The sequence below is a fragment of the Gigantopelta aegis genome, chromosome 15 (genome assembly GCF_016097555.1).
Source record: "Gigantopelta aegis isolate Gae_Host chromosome 15, Gae_host_genome, whole genome shotgun sequence".
Classification (NCBI taxonomy): Eukaryota; Metazoa; Mollusca; class Gastropoda; order Neomphalida; family Peltospiridae; genus Gigantopelta; species Gigantopelta aegis.
Window position 1 is genome coordinate 17,595,617 of NC_054713.1, and position 18,269 is coordinate 17,613,885.

Here is an 18,269-nt window from a genome sequence, read left to right on the forward strand (position 1 = left end):
AGCCCAGTACCGGCTCCCACCAAGAGCGAGTTTTAACGACTCAATGGGTAGATGTAAGACCACTACACCCTCTTGTTTCTCACTAACCCACTGTCCTGGACAGACAGCTCTGGTAGCTGAGGTGTGTGCCCAGGTGTGTGTGTTTGAACCTTAATTGGATATAAGCACGAAAATAAGTTGAAATGACAAAATGAAATATATCTCAGAGTTATTTACAAATATACATGATTAACTATGTACAATGTCAAGCACACACGAATGAACTGCTATATACAATACATACAGATCGTTAAAACGCAAATAATATATACAGTGCGTGGGTTGAGTATTGTGTCGGGTACTGTTACACTAAAATATAAAACCTTTTACGTGAACAATGACGATGTAACTATTAATTAGGGCTACCTTTTGAAGACTGTCCCAGTTCGCTGCCATTGTAACGTTTTCCACTAACAGAGCCTTTGTAACGACTAAACTAACATACGAGTATATAATACATTTTCTTGTTTGGAACATCAGTGTCAGTTTTTCCCTAGCTTGTTTTAGCATGGTGCAGCACCATGCTTCAATAGTCTAGCACCATCTTGCCTTAATCAGCACCATGCTGCCCTGAGATTAAACGAGCCTTTTTCAGTAATTAATTCTAAAATTGCCATTATAAAACCCCCAAAAAGGTATTATTAATTAATAAAATATGCCTTTTATATCTTTTGCCATTCATATATTAAAGCAAGCACATAAATTACATTAATGTTTATTTCAATTAATTTTTGTGTATTTTTAATGAAAAACAAGTGCCCCGAAAATGGTGAAAATGCCCCAAAAGTGATTGGTCTACCATGCCTTGCCTAATTTTTAGGGAAATCACTATTTATAATTATATATTCTTATTATCGTCCTCTTGTTTGTATGGGTCTAGTTCAGTCAGTAGAGCTCCTGTCTGAGGTGCTTTGGTCGCAGGGTCGAATCCCTTCGGTGGTAGAATTTCTCTGATTTGCCCCACGACTGGTATATCAAAAGGTCGTGGTATTTGTTTCATTTTTATACGAAGAAATATCAACAGACCTTCCAATAATAAACAAGAGTACTCTGCCGCCTTGAGCCTGTACAGTGGCGTAGCGGGGGGGGGGGGGGGGGAAGGGGGCACGGGGGCCAGTATACCATGAATGGTATATCAAAAGCCGTGGTATGTGCTATCCTGTCTAGGATGGTGCATATAAACGATCCCTTGCTTCTAATATTACAAAGTAGCGGTTTTCCTCTCTAAACTTACATCTCAAAATCACGGGGTCATGGTCCCCCCAATCAAACCTTTTTTTTCAGTATGCTACATTTTATATAAAAAAAAAAAAAAATACATACATACATAGTATGGGTGTTCCTCCCTCCCTCCCCCCCCCCCCCCCCCCCCCCCCCCCCCCCCAATAGTCGGTCCCCCATCTAAAATCCTGGCTACGCCAGTGAACCTATACTACACATTCTTTATAGATACATTACGTTATTAAGTACTGCGGTCTCACGAAAGTGCTCTTTGGTGGGCTGAGACGTAAGGGTGAATTACGATGACGTATGGCTCCGGTCAGTTCCCCAGGTTGTGTCCGTCACTGTCCGGATATTGCTTGTTCCAACCAGTGCACCACAACTGGTACATTAAAGGCCGTGGTACGTGCTATCCTCTCTTTTGTAAAATGCATATAAAAGATCTCTTGCTGCTAATGGAAAAGTGTAGCGGGTTTCCTCTGATGGCTACGTGTCAGAATAACGAAATGTTTGACATCAGGTCAGGTCAGGTCATAGGGTTTTACGTGTAGATTCAGAGCAAGTTGTTGTAACGCACGCCTGTCATGGGCACAGGTGCCGGCTCCTCTGTCCAGAACAGGATGTTTGACATCCAATAGCCGATGATTAATTAATCAATGAGCTCTAGTGGTGTCGTTAAACAAAACAAACTGTCCGAGTAACTGAGTGCTAAATATATACAAACAGGCCGAGTCAATTGTTACACGAAATACTGACGAATTGAGTAATAAAAAATCAATATACAAGTCTAATCGATACTACTAAGTCAAATTAAGTTCATCAGTTATTATTAACAGGTATCATTAATCAGTTTGCATTTAACACTGAACTACAATATGCATATATTTTCAGGCTTGTGTGTAGAGAAACTGCGCATGGGGGACTAGACTGTGACGAGTAACGTTTCTAGAAGCGTCGCATCACGCTCCTTCGGAAAATACATTGGGGAAAAAAGATAACTTTTTTGGAGGGTGCAGCCCCCCCCCCCCCCCCCCCCCCACACACCACACACACACCAATCCTCCTCTGCACACTGTCGTAGACAGGATTTTATATTGGGGTGACCCACACTGGGGGGAGGTCGACTTGAAAATATGGAACGTGGTGGGGAAAAGGTGAGATGGGGGGGGGGGGGGGCATTGTCCCTATGCCTTCCTCCTCTGGCTACGCCAACGCCTCTGCACACACGCTTGATTGGCCGCCAGAATGTTCACATATTAATGCCGACTGTTCACATACTAACGCCTAGTCTGAACGGATGAAGAAAGTGTGGTTCTATTGACCTAATGTGCGCGCTGCACTAATTAATACCGGCTCCCACCCAGAGCGAGTTTTATCCATTCATTGGGCTGGTATAAGAAAACTACACCTCTCACACTAACCACTAACCTCGACAAACAGCCCACATAGCTATTCAATGTGTGTGCCCAGGACATCGTGCTTGAACCTAAATTGGATATAAGCACGAAAATAAGTTGGAATGAATGAATGAACAGTACTTCTGTGAATAACAGTTACTGTATGGAAAGCATTTTAGTACTGTTCTGAACTAAAATTGTAAGCACACGTCTAATATTTTCATTTATTTTATATAATTATGTGTAAAAAAAAATATCACAAAGACTTAACCGATGTACAATTGTTTAAACTATTTACAGTAGCACCATCCCTATTAATGTTTGTTATCCGTTTCGTTCTTTAGAAAATAGTCTCTATTTTACACAGCTTGAAATGGCACGTTTGTTCGAGTCATTTCCTGCATGAGTCCCAACATGGCCGAATGTTCACGTGACTTCATACGTAACGTCGCGAGAGTGTCGTCTGTTGAGCATTTTTCTACCGACATCTGGCCTGTGAAAAGGAAAGAAAAGGAACAATATCAGCATCTGATTCAGAAGAGATGCAAACAAATGTATCTTTATCACACAGGGTCCCATTTGACTAAACATCGTAAATTTACGTCTGCTACTAGCGGTTGTACCGGTCACGCGTTTACATGTGTTTGGCATCAATTTCACGCAGAAACTTACATCATTACGGAAGTTTGAGTATTTAAAAGACAAAATAAAATGAAATATGTGTTCTTGAAACTATATTTGTTGAACTATAATAGTAATAAGAATGGTTGTTTAGTCGTAGATTTACGTTTACGTGCAAAACTCGGCTTACGATGTTTAATGAAATTGAGCCCAGGCGTTCGGGTCGTGGTTGGAGTTTTGGGGTGTTTGGTGTGTACTGGATGAAAGAGTGGGAGAACCCTAGTCCGGAGGGACGTAGAAAGTGTGGTTCTTCCTACGTCAGGATCGCGTCACATACCCAATATATAGCTTGTATTCAAAACTTGTGGCATACGAGCTACTCTCGGCCTACTAAAATCCAAACCTACACGTAGCTCCCTACCATTCACATTAGAACGACCATCAAAATTGCGCCAGACTTCCTTCATTAAAATGCGCACCATTTCTCTTTGGCTTAATCCTATGGGATATTCCAAATTACATAGCACCATACCACCTCCCGCCTGTTACCGGCTACGGTTGGACTGCTGGTGCTCCCTTTCCTGTCCTGGACAGAGGAACCGGCCGAGGCCGGTTCTTGTGCCCAGGACAAGCGTGCGCTACAACAGCTTGCTCTGAATGTGCACTTTAACCATTTTGGCATTGGCATTGGCACTTGTGGCACCATGTTTCAACCGTTTGTCAACCGAAATAGTGCAACAAATGGACACACAAACCAAACATGTATAACCTACCCAACTAGCTAAATCCCAATTGAAGAAATTGCATCATTATTAACAAAATAAATATTCCAACCACAACATAAAAACATTCGGCGCTATATTAAGTTTGCTAAATAAAGGGAAGCAACTCGCCGTGTCCGTTAAGAAAAGTATTGCTTTAATGTGCCCCGTGTAATAGGAAGCACCCGAAAACTCTAAGATTCCAACGCCCGTGCTTTTTATATAATATTAATTAATTGATAATACTTAGCATTTAAACGTGTTTGAACATTGATTAATTTACTGGGTTTTTTTGTAGTTTTTTTGTTTGTTTGTTTGTTTGTTTCGTTCGTTCGTTCATTCGTTTGTTTGTTTTATTAGTTGATTGACTGATTGATACCTTTGCACAAAATGTATAATTTTTAAATGATGTAAAATTTATATATGTGAAAACACGATTATTGTCCTATTTATAGCACCGATAATCTTGCATATATAGTCCCTGATGATTGAATTGAGGTCGCAGCCTGTAGGCAATTCGCAAATGGGTGTGTGATGTTCATAATGTATACCAATGGTCGTTCTAAACAACGACTTTACCTTCAGTTTTAATTTGACCAATTTTCTTAAACGTACATACCTGGAGTTACAAACGACGAGTGGCCTAGACTGGATTTCGTGATGTCATATGGGTAGTTGGAGTTGCTATGGTGATAGGAGTTGATGCTTGGCAACGAGGAGCTGATGGAAGGTGACGACCACGCTGTGCTGTAGTTTTGATTGGATGACAAGTTGGAATAGGACGGAACCTGGAAGGAATCAAATACACACAATTAATTGTGGAAAGAATGGCTTAGATGGTTGGTTTCGGGAATGAGTTACAGCTTTATGATGTAAATATATCCGCTAGTGGCAATGCTTTCTATCATCCTGAAGAGTGACAATTCATCTGTAGATAAAGCACAATGTCATGCCAGGACGTCATGGTAGCAGTCCTTGTACATAACGTATATTTGACTGCTTATTCATAATAGTAGTCACGACCTTGTAAACAAAAGGAATCTTTGACTATTCTCATTCATGGTACTAGTCACGACCTTGTAAACAAAAAGAAATCTTTGACTATTCTTATTCATGACAGTAGTCACGACCTTGTAAACAAAACGAATCTTTGATATTGCTTATTCATGACAGTAGTCACGACCTTGTAAACAAAAAGGGGTCTTTGTCTTTGCTTATTTATGGTAGATTAGTAGTCATGGCCTTGTAAAAAATATCTTTGACTCTTCCTTGTGGAAATATGACCTTTGATTGCAGTAACTGTAACTCTTTTGTTCGCATTAAAACAAAACCAAACAGGACCATGCTTAATGCTCTGCTCTGACTTAGATGTTTGACATATCACACACACACACACACACACACACAAACCCGATCATGGACATTGTCATCATCGAGAGTTGTTTATATTTTTCAATTTATTTGTGCCTATATCCCATTAATGTACGTCAACGATGTACCGAACATTCAGCTATCTGTGCTGTCTGTCCAGGACAGATGTCTACCAGTTCACCTAGCCCGAGTACACTGACCGTAAGAGAGCAAGACGGACATCTGGACATTATAACTGTCCAAATGACCGTCTTGTTCTCTAACGGTAAGAGTACTCGGGCTACCGTTTGTTCATTGAGCTGTATACCCGTCTAGAGTTGAACTTAATACATGGATACAAACCCAGTACCTTACAACAATAAACCGATGGCCTAACCACTATGCCATTGCAGCTAACGTTTTCATCTTAAGGCTGTACATTAGCCATTTGTTGACATGATCATTGATTCCTAAAAAAACCGTCGTCTTCAATGTCGTCATTGAAAAATATTATTAATTACAAAATAAATTGTTTAAGAACGCAAAAAAAGAAAGAAAGAAATGTTTTATTTAACGATGCACGCAACACATTTTATTTACGGTTATATGGCGTCAGACATATGGTTACGGACCACACAGATTTTGAGAGGAAACCCGCTGTCGCCACTACATGGGCTACTCTTTCCGATTAGCAGCAAGGGATCTTTTATTTGCGCCTCCCACAGGCAGGATAGCACAAACCATGGCCTTTGTTGAACCAGTTATGGATCACTGGTCGGTGCAAGTGGTTTACACCTACCCATTGAGCCTTGCGGAGCACTCATTCAGGATTTGGAGTCGGTATCTGGATTAAAAATCTCATGCCTCGACTGGGATCCGAACCCAGTACCTACCAGCCTGTAGACCGATGGCCTAACCATGACGCCACCGAGTCCGGTAAGAACGCAAAGAAGGCTCAATATCAATTTGTTTGCAATAGTGATAAGGGTGTGCCACACACTGACGGACCTGGTACTGCCTGATGATAACTAAGTCAGTCATATGTGTATTTTAAGAACATACCTGAGCGGAATGTGATAAGTAGGAATCCATCAGACTGCTGTATGACGTCGTTTCAGGTTTGAAGGATGGTGGGTGGGAGAAGGCTTGGTGCAAAGATGGCGTCAGTGGTGCTCTGTGCCAAAACGACTCTGTGGGTAAACCAAATAAATTCATGACATATAACATGTTATTATGGTGATTTCTTGAGATACCTAACTGAAGCACCTAATCTAACACGTTTGTTGATTCAAAACAGCTAACAAGTAGCAAAACAAACACAGCTTTGTGGGCTTGATTGGGGGGGGGGGGGGGGGGGGGATTTTGAAGTTGTGGTGCCATACATTCAAGTAATAATTATGAAAGTTAAAGAAGTTTGTTTTGTTTAACGGCATCACTAGAGTACATTGATTTATTAATCACCGGCTACTGAATGCCAAACATTTGGTCATTTTGACATATAGTGTTAGAGAGGAAACCCGCTACATTAATAGCAAGGGATCTTTTATATGCACTATATCACAGACAGGATAGTACATACCATGGCCTTTGATATACCAGTTGTGGTATACTAGTTGGAGTGACAAATGGCCCAATGGGCCCACCGACGAGGATCGATCCTAAACTGACCCCTTTCCATTAGTAACAAGGGATATTTTATGTGCACCATGATTATGAATGAATGAATGAATGAATGAATAATGATTACAAAGCTAGACGGAAAAATATTTTGTTGAGTCTGGAATTAAATCTATATCCTTCTCATTGTAGTTTATTAATTATTTGGCGAAATTGTTACGCTGGCGCTACCCACTCTATATAACCAGTATTCGTAAATCAAACAAAGTGAACTAATTTATTACGCATACCAATATACCAATGCGATGACTATGTAATGACCTATTTTACCTGTTGCGGCCGGAAGATGGTATCCTGTTTCCGGAAGTACGTACTGAGGATGCGCATTATTTACAGCTTGTGGCATTTGCAGAAACGTATTAATAGCTGAGAGCTGATTGGTTCCGACTTGCTTCCTCCATCTCGCCCGTCTGTTGCTGAACCACACTTGGACCCTGGCTTCTGTCAGTTTCGTTCGTTGAGCTAGTTCCTCTCGCGTGTAGATATCGGGGTAGTGAGTCCTCTCAAACGCCCGCTCCAGCTCTTCCAATTGCTCCGCGGTGAAAGTAGTCCGACTGCGCCGCTGTTTTCGTTTGAGCTGTAATCCTGGTTCTGAGTCGCAATCGGAATCATCTGTAAAAAAAATAAAAAAAATAAAAATAAAAAATGATTAAACGGAAAAAAGATTATTCTATTGTTAAAGTTTATTTTTTGTTTAACGATACCACTAGAGCATGTTGATTTATTAATAATCAGCTACTGGATGTCAAACATTTTGTAATTTGACATATTTATAGTCTGAGAGGAAAAGTTAAAGTTTGTTTTGATTAACGATACCACTAGAACATGTTGATTTATTAATCATCGGCTATTGGATGTCATACATTTGGTAATTTCACATATATATTACAGTCTTAGAGAGGAAACCCGCTACATTTTTATCATTAGTAACAAGGGTTCATTTGTATGCACCATCCCACAGACATGATGGAACATACCACAGGCTGGAACGAAGATTATTCTATTGTCAAAGAATTTATTTTTGTTTAACGAAACCACTAGAGCACAATGATTTATTAATCATCGGCTACTGGATGTCAAACATTTGGTAAAATAACATATATTATAGTCATAAAGAGGAAACCCGATACATTATAGCAAGGGATCTATTATATGCACCATCCCACAGACAGGATAGAACATATCACGGTCTCTCATATACCTGTCGCGGTGAACTGGCTGGAACGACAAATGGCCAAATGGGCCCAGCGATAGGGATTGATCCTAGACCGATCGCGCATCACGCAAGCACCTTACCACTGTCTTACATCCATCCCTCCTTATTCTATTGATTTATAGCACAAAGACTACAGTGTTAATAAAAACCCGGCATTTTGTGGTTGAAATTTTAAAAACTGTTTTCAGTTATCCATGAATGCACGTAATAATAATGTTCTTGAAACATCTCTTGGACACTGTATTGTGTAGAGATAGCGATTTAATTGAGATACATGTATATATTAATGCGACACCATTCTATCGTCTATTAGCTTAAAGGGTAATAGAAGTCGCATTACCATCTTGCTTACCGATTGCGGAAAATATGACATTGTGTTGAAACACTAAATTGTCAAAAAAAAAACAAAAAAAAAAACTAAACAACAAACAACAAACAAACAAACAAAAACCCAGATGAATGAGTCATTTCAGTTTATTTATTTTTTAATATGCGTTATTATACCGTATATCATATAATTATTTTAAGTGTTGTCTTAAATTTGGTTACCGACCAAAACATAAGGGGGGGGGGGGGGGGGGGGGGGGGGTGTGTGTAACATTTATTTTTCTTCTATATTATGCTCCGAATAAAATGTTACAGGGTCTTTTTCACTTTGGAAAATCTGCTATTCTTTGAACAGATTAAGTGTCAAGACAAATTAATGTTACAAAACGTCATCATGTTTCAGGGCCGTAGCTAACCCCCTTGCCCGCCCCCACCCCCCGAAAAAAATCCGAAAAACATTATAGAAACTTAAAGAAAATTCTCTTCTTAACCGTTTACGGAGTTTTAGACTATTAACTACTCAGTTGCCCCCCACCCCAAACAAAAAATCCTAGCTACGACCCTGTGTTTTATAGGTTAACTGAATTATGTTTGATGTTCATAGTGTATAATAGGCCTACTGTAACTATGTCTACTATAATTAACTGTTTTTAAGCTGTTTTATTAAGATAAATCTTTTGAAATATCTATATAGATTTTTTGTTTAATTGAAGTGGAGTTAATAGTGTATTTTAGTTAGTTTTCAACGATTTAAATGTGTTTTATTGTAATATTTATATATTTTATAGCCGATTATTTTATATGGGTAGACTCTCAAAAGTCAAAATGAAGTGGCGCAATGTTTTTCTTTGCTTTTTTTTTGATGAAATCATTTGACTAGTTTTGAAATTTCTTCGAGTTACTGAATTTTATTCTAAAGTTTAATTGCACCTATTTCTGATACCGGCCTCGGTGGCGTCCTGGCAGGCCATCGGTCTACAGGCTGTTAGGTACTGGGTTCAGATCCCAGTCGAGGCATGGGATTTTTAATCGAGATACCGACTCCAAACCCTGAGTGAGTGCTCCGCAAGGCTCAATGGGTAGGTGTAAACCACTTGCACCGACCAGTGATTCATAACTGGTTCAACAAAGGCCTTGGTTTGTGCTATCCTGCCTGTGGGAAGCGCAAATAAAAGATCCCTTGCTGCCTGTCGTAAAAAGAGTAGCCTATGTGGCGACAGCGGGTTTCCTCTAAAAACAGTGTCAGAATGACCATATGTTTGACGTCCAATAGCCGATGATAAGATAAAAAAATCAATGTGCTCTAGCGCAGTCGTTAAATAAAACAAACTTTACTTTTTACTTTACTATTTCTGATATTTGTATTTCTTCCACAGATCTTTACACTGTGTTTTAATTTATCTCTTGGATTTTTATATTTATGTTAATCATCATTTCATTTCATTTTCCTATTGGCCCAGAAATGTCGATAGTGTCAGTGATGGGGCCATGAATCATTATCTTACAGATAATGTTGAACATAAATAAGATTATATATATATATGTTCAGATTGACTGTTTAAAAAATTTCACACACACACACAGAGAGAGAGAGAGAGAGAGAGAGAGAGAGGGAGAGAAGGGGTTCTTTTGAGGAGGAGAGAGAGAGGAGAGAGAAGAGAGAGGAGAGAGAGGAGAGAGAGAGAGAGAGAGAGAGAGAGAGAGAGAGAGAGAGAGAGAGAGAGAGAGAGAGAGAGAGAGAGAGAGAGAGAGAGAGAGAGAGAGAGAGAGAGAGAGAGCACAAGTTCTAACATTAAAAAGCATACACGCACATACACCAGCACGCAACATAGCTTGATAACAATTGTATACATGTGATTAGTTTCCTATCAGCTGTATTATAGTTTATTAATTCTCTGTGATACTGCGCGAAGTAGATGTTCTATTAAATTACTATATATTACATGTGTTATTCATAACTTAGTTTGATACACAATAGCCGATGGGTTTTTGTTTTGTTTCTTGTGCTGGGGTGTCGTTAAACATTCAGTCATTCATTCAGTGCTATTTTAGATTTAATTGTATTTAATGATAGTGTACGTTTTACATCCGAGATCAGACTTTAATAAATAATCTGTCTGTCTGTCTTTCTCTCCCTAGGCCCCCTCCCCTACTAGGTATGGCTGTGGCACAGAGGTAGCCAGGATTTTATAGGGGAGGGGGGGGGGGGGGGGTAACCCACTTTTGGTGTAGGCCTATGTATGTATGTATGTATTTACGTATGTATGTATGATTTTTTTAAAATTAATACAGTTTAAAAAAATTATGGAGGTAGCATGGCCCCCGTGGCTCCCCCCTCGCTACACCACTGGGCTGTGGGGAGAGAAATCGGGTTAATCCTACGATCCACGGTCCTGACAGCGAGTGTTAAAAAGTCAGTGACCTGCGCCCTGCAGTCTCCTGCACGAGCAAAGAGAGTGCATTCGATTTGCTCTTCCATACTCCGGGCGCCGGATTACACACACACACACACACATCCGGTTACCTCAATCTTTAAGCTAAATTACATTACAACCACGTGACTGATATTTTCAATCTAGTGTTCACATTTAAAAAAAAAAAAATTATATCATATCACATTCACCTTCTACTAATCAATCATTTTATGAGCTTTTTTCTTTTTTCACAACTTTTTGACAGTGTCTGAAAAACCGAAACCGGCTTATGATATTTGAATGCTCTCACTTTTTTAACGGCCACGAGTCAAGGTGTCTCTGGTTATATTAAGATGTCACGGGTCTTACAGTTTCTGCTTCGCGACACCGCTGGCTTCAGCCGAGTTGTAATTGGCAAACTTTTATTCACTAAAATCATCTTAAATTAATTTAATTTCGGGGTGGAATTGAAACAGAAATCAAAGCGCGCTCAGTCAAAAGTTTCCCCGGTAATTTATTCATTACGGGTCAAACCAAGAGGGCAGATTTGACAATCGAAATAAATTTGGATGCCGATCCATTCTACTCGATTCACGGCAGTATATATTGAAGCATGTTTTATAGCCAACCTCCTGTCGCGGCGTTGGCATATACATTTAAAAACACGCCTCGGAGTTTTCAATCGGCGGTTCAAATTCAAAGTGTCACGAAGCGACGGGAGATAGGCATCAAAGGCGACCCCTGGCGGGAAGACAGCGGCCTCGACGTCTTTTTCTGAGTAGAATCAGATCGGAAAATTCTGCATTAGTCTCAGTTGCTTGCGAGCATCGTTAGCGGTTTTCACGTTTCCGCCACGGTCCGGCGGACGAGAAAAATGACAAATTTATTATGAGAAATTTAATGTCACGTGCTGCGCGAGATTTTAAAAGATCTCGCGAGAACTCCCGCGGCGCTGTTGTCCAACCGCGTAGATTTGTGTCATGGTTGATAATGCATTCACAATGACTTCTCAATTCCAAATGAATCCTAAAGTCAAAATCCAGCGGAAAGACGTTAAGCCTAATTTTTTGCCTTGAATGAACCCAAAAAGGCTTACATCGCACCACATACCGCATTAATTGTAATCGTAGAGCATTAATTATGGAAATTTCCATACATTGTCCATGTAAAAAAATAAAAAAAATAAAAAAATAAAAAGGAAGAAAGAAAGAAAAAAGTGATGCATTTAAATTCGCGCCTGACTCGTCTCAATAATTATTATAGAAGTCGGATTACATGTAACAACATTTTCTTGTACTCCTACAACGTATGTTGGTGTAACTTTAGCCTAATTAAAAGAAGCCTTCTATGGTCAATCGAGGTTTATGATATCATATCATATAGGTGCGACGGAGAAGAGTGTGGGGGGGGGGGGGGGGGGGGAAGGCACATATCGACAGAAGGTTGATGTCGTACAGGTGCGACGAAAAAAGGTGGGGGAGGGGAGAGAGGACGCATATCGACAGAAGGTTGACGTCGTACAAATTTATTATTTTCACAGATTCACTTTCGTGTCTCCAAGCTTTAGGAAACGAGAAGCTGGACCATTCCTTAATTGGGATGGTGATACGAAAGTGTGTCTTTTTAGCCATTGCCAATAAAGATATTGTATTTTGATGGGTGCCCAGCCGTGTTGGCATCAGGGGGTAATGTAAAGGCAGATACAGCTGCCAAGTCTGCTGTGGATTTGCTTCATGCCAGGGTTGGTGTGCCTTATAATGATTTTAAACATAGTATCAACCAATTTATCTTTTGGATTTGGCAACATGATTGGGACGGTGCGGTTGCGAACAAGCACCATGCTATCAAGCCAGTCTTGGGAGAGTGGCAGTTCTCCTATAAGCAGTGCAGGAAGGGTGAAATGAGGATGCATATCGACGTAGAAGTATGGGGGAGGGGGAGAGAGGACGCATATCGACGAAGAAGGGTGGGGGAGGTGAGAGAGAACGCATATCGACTAAGAAGGGTGGGGGGGGGAAAAAAGGGGCATATCGACGTAGAGGGTGGGGGAGGGGGAGAGAGCATATCGACGTAGAAGGGTGGGGGGGGGGGAAAGAGGACGCATATCGACGAAAAAGGGTGGGGGAGGAGAGAGAGGACGCATATCGACGAAGAAGGGTGGGGGAGGGGAGAGAGGACGCATATCGACGAAAAAGGGTGGGGTGGGGAGAGAGGGCGCGTATCGACGAAGAAGGGTGGGGGAGGGGAGAGAGGACGCATATCGACGAAAAAGGGTGGGGTGGGGAGAGAGGACGCGTATCGACGAAGAAGGGTGGGGGAGGGGAGAGAGGACGCATATCGACGAAAAAGGGTGGGGTGGGGAGAGAGGACGCGTATCGACGAAGAAGGGTGGGGGAGGGGAGAGAGGACGCATATCGACAGAAGGTTGACGTCGTACATGTGATACGAAGAAGGGTTAGAAGGTGTGTGTGTGTTTGTGTGTGTGTGTGTTTGTGTGTGTGTGTGTGTGTTTGTGTGTGTGTGTTTGTTGTGTGTGTTTGTTGTGTGTGTGCGTGCGTGTGTGTGTGTTTGTGTGTGTGTATGTGTGTGTGGGGGGGGGTGTATGTGGGTGGGTGGGTGTGGGTGCGTGTGTGTGTTTGTGTGTGTGTGTGTGTGTGTGTTTCTTTGTGTGTGTGTGTGGGGGGGGGGGGGGTGTTTGTGTGGGTGTGTGTGTAGAGGACGCTTGCATATCGACAGAAGGTTGACGTTGTATTCATGTCGCGGTTTAATGCGCGACCCAGAGTAATGCAGCTGTGAAAAAACGATCCCGTGGAAAATTTATATGGCAAGCGTCATGCTGACTTTACAGCAATGAACGCTCCTTTGGTGGTTTAACTGCTGCTTAATGCAATAGGCCATTGTTAATCAAATCTCACTGTAGTGGTATGGCGATTTGTAGACCTTCCCATGAACATAAAAAAAAAAAAATAAGGTGAGTGATTGACTGCTCTGCTAAGATAGATTCTGATAGATTATGATACCACCATATTTATACGGTATAAATTTACATGTTAAAGGAACATACCCTAGTTTCAACCCATGAAAATTAACACCAAGTTTAGTTAATCTACAAACCTGTAACACATTTGGATAAAGTGACAATTGAATGAAACATGAGCCTGTAACTTTGAAATGCTGAAATTCCCTCTAAAAATAGACTAAACCTCGACTCCAAAACTGCTACCTCTCAGACGCACGTGCGTTTTAAAAATATATGAGAAATATATTTTGTGATATTAAAAACATCAGGAAATGGATAATCTAAACAATAAAATGTAAGTAAAGTATGATTTCTGTTATCAAAAAAGGCTCTACCAGTCAAAAAAATGTCTTAGTGTTTAAAAACTAGGGTATGTCCCTTTAAGGGAGCTAAAATTACTATCCTAAGGGAGTGATGGGGAGCGAGAGCAACAGCTCCCCTTAAACGGCGAGCTCTGGGTTTGTAGAACCAGCAATAGCGATAGTTAGTTGGTAATGGAGATGTAAGTAGTGGGTGGTGTGGTTTGTGAAGTAGCAGAATCAGCAGCAATCAGTGCCGGATTTATAAGGGGGCAATTTCCCCGCCTCCCTCCGGGCCCCCCTTGCCAGAGGCCCCCCCCCCTCCCCCCCCCCCCATCAGACTAAAGACTTCCTTTATAAAAAATGTAATAATAATAAAATTAGTTCATTTTTATTTATTTGTCATGTAATTTAATTTCTATGTTGAGGGGCCCCCGAACCTAAAGTGCCCCGGGCCCCCCAACCTAAAGTGCCCCGGGCCCCCCAATGTCTAAATCCGGCACCGGCAGCAGTAGTAGTTGCAGTACACGTAGTGGTGGTGGTGGTGGTGGTGTTGGTGGTAGTAGTAGTAGTAGTAGTAGTAGTAGTAGTAGTAGTAGTAGTAGTAGTAGTAGTAGTAGTAGTAGTAGTAGTAGTAGTAGTAGTAGTAGTAGTAGTAGTAGCAGCAGCAGCAGCAGTAGTAGTAATAATACTATAACAGTTTTAACAACCGCAGCAGAAGTTATATTACTAGCAGAAGTAGCAATACTTTGTTACACTGGTGGTTTTGCAGTTAATGCTTTTGGTAATGGTAATTGTGGTTGTGGTCTTGGTCACTGTGGTTGTGATGATGACAGCTGCAATAACAGTGTTGTTTGTGACGTGGACGGGGATGGTGCTAATACACGAAAAAAAATTGTATTTATACAAGCTACTATCATTACACGAAATCACGGTTTATATAAACAGTTGTCTAGAAAGCACGACCTGTAGGTTATACTAAACCAAATAACTTCCTGCTGGGTCAAAGTTCGAGGTGTACCGAACTTTTGATAGAGACGTTAACACCACAAGTCCTGTGATTGGTGATAAGTGCGAGTGTGTTGGTTGTACAAAAAAACAGCTTCATCTGGTCAAAACATGTATACAATTTTATTTCATCTAGTACCACTGTGTCAAATAGCCTTGAAACATGTATGGGTTACCAATAAAAAAACGTACGGTACTCAAATTTTGTGCGGAACTAGGGTAGTCATAGACACTATCCGTTATCTCTGAAATGAGCAGCTTCACACACAAACAAATTCTGATTCACTTTAAGGGTGAGGGGTGGTAGTATAATATACCCGTGGTGTTTATGTCGATTGCTACGCTGCAGGTAGGAGTTTTATCCACACATGTTACTATTGTCGTCTATGGGATTTGAATTGGTAGTATACACCCTAAATGAGAAACTGATTTGTAAACTGGCATCTATACGACAAATATCATCTATACACGGAACTGTCATCTGTACGATAAACAATGATCAGTCCAAATCTTATGATCTATATTAAAAACTACGATCTACACAAATATATATATATATATATATATATAAACCAAATTATATAATAAAATCATGAGTTTTACTAGATATTCGATCTATACTAAAGAAACCTATGATCACTTTCAGAAGAAACGGAAGGAAGAATATCTTTTTTCATTTAATGACGCACTCAACACATTTTATTTACGGTTATATGGCATCGGACATATGGTTAAGGACTACACATATACTGATAGAGGAAACCCGCTGTCGCCACTTCATGGGCTACTCTTTTCGATTAGCAGCAAGGGATCTTTTATATGCACCATCCCACAGACAGGATAGCACATACCACGACCTTGATATACCAGTCGTGGTGCACGAGAAACGAGAAATAGCCCAATTGGCCCACCGACGTGGATCGATCCCAGACCGACCGCGCATCAAGCGAGCGCTGTACCACTGGGCTACGTACCGTCCCTTTCTGAAGAAAAGCGAGTCTATATTAGAATAAATTAATAAACACCAACCCCACCCCCACACGAACTCTCCAAAGAAAAAAAAACAGAGAAGAAAATATAAATAAATAAATACAAAATACCAAAACATTAATAATAATAAATTAAACTACCCAATAAATCCCATTACGATATGCATGTTGACAATAAACAATGAGCTCCATGTGACTTTTTAGATTCCACCCCCACCCCCCCCCCCCCCCCCCCACCCCCACACCCCAAAAAACCCACTGAGAAACTTTAAAAATCTGTTATACAAGAAACTACACTTTACACCAGAAACTACAAGAGATAAACTATAATGTTTACAAGAGTAACTACTATATTGCGAGAAAAGTAATATTTGCGACAGAAGTTACTATGTTGTCGAGAAAAAAAAAAAGGTTTTGCTAAAAAAAAAAAAAGAGGAAAAAAAAGAAGGTTTTTGCGACGGTAACTACAACGTTTACGAGAGAAAGTACAATGTTTATAGAAAGTAGACTGTTTATAGAAAGTACAATGTTTATAGAAAGTACAATGTTTATAGATAGAAAGTATAAGTGCAATGTTTAGGGAAAGTACAATGTTTATAAAAACTACAATGTTTGCGAGATAAATTATAGTTAATGTTTGCAAGAGAAATTATAATGCTTGCGAGAAAAAATACAGTATTTGTGACAGAAATTACAATATTTTCAAGAGAAACTACAATGCTGACAAGAAAAACAACAACGTTTGTCAGAAAAACTACAATGTTTGCAAACAAATGTAAAATATGTATGAGAAATTGTTATGTTTTCGAGAAAAACTAATATTTTCGAGAGAAACTACTATGCTTTCAAGAGAAAGACATTGTATTCATTATTGTTTATGTGAAAAACCACACTGTTTGAAAGAGACAAAATAATGTTTACAAGAGACAAAATAATGTTTACAAGAAAAACAGCAATGTAATGTATACAAGAGAAACTGCAATGAAATGTTTACAAGAGAAACTACAAATGTTTACAAGAGAAACTACAATGTTTACAAGAGAAACTACAATGTTTGCGAGAGAAAATTAAAGCAATGTAATGTTTATGAGAAACACTACATAGTTTACAACATTCTACGATCTATATACTGGGAACTAGAACTGGAACTCTATTAACGTGCCCATATCCAATAAAGGTTCAGGCACGCCCACCCTGGACTTAGCCTCTGACTTCGCCAGTGACCAATTCCGGGGCAGGGTGATCTATATACGACAAACCACAGTGTAGATGTGGTTTAAATATGCATACTGTACAATACATCACTTTAACCATAGAAGTAATCTTGTAAAGTTACCAGGTGTACAAACGTGTGTATTAATCTCTATTGATAAACCTCGGCGTTTGTCGAGACCTATAGAGAACTCGACAGCCGCTTCCCAAGTCCCATTAATCTATTCGAATCAAGACTCGTTGGATTGTATGGGCAGAAAGCCGCGTTGCATCGGCAGAAAGCTGCCCTGGTAATAAAACGTGTTAACAAATGTTGCTACTATAAAGCGAACATGTTTCAGTTGTTACATATTCCGTAGCTTTCAAACGAATGGTCAATTATAAAATAAATCAAGTATGTACAGTGATGTGATTTTTAAAGATGTTTAAAGTAGCGAATGGTAAAGGAATTTAGAGGCGGTTCAGGGGCCCGGGCCCCCACGAAATTTTGCGATAGTTATAATTTTATTATATATTAATTTTCTTTTTTTCTACGATCCTCTCCAAACCTCCCCTAAAGTTCCCTTGGCATTCCACCTCATGTCATTGGGGGCCCCCTAAATGGATTTTTTGGATCTGCCACTGGAATTACAAGAACTGTTGTCATTAGATTGCCATTGTGAATATTCATTGTACAGTACATTAATGCTGTCAATTGTACTGAATAAAATGTTTCAAAG

The 18,269-nt window shown here is 40.1% G+C and overlaps 1 protein-coding gene across 2 annotated transcripts in view; it reads right to left on the minus strand.

The window, feature by feature from the left end:
- Positions 1–2,867: 2,867 nt before the first annotated feature.
- LOC121390256 (paired box protein Pax-7-like) overlaps positions 2,868–18,269 on the minus strand; it is a 44,992-nt gene continuing 29,590 nt past the window's right edge. For both annotated transcript variants that reach the window (XM_041522038.1, XM_041522039.1), the window contains exons 3-6: positions 7,337–7,678; positions 6,452–6,579; positions 4,659–4,827; positions 2,868–3,150 (exon numbers count right to left, since the gene is read on the minus strand). In XM_041522038.1, coding sequence (XP_041377972.1) covers positions 3,017–3,150; positions 4,659–4,827; positions 6,452–6,579; positions 7,337–7,678 — 773 coding nt within the window. In that variant the 3' untranslated portion in view covers positions 2,868–3,016. The remainder of the gene's footprint in view (positions 3,151–4,658; positions 4,828–6,451; positions 6,580–7,336; positions 7,679–18,269) is intronic.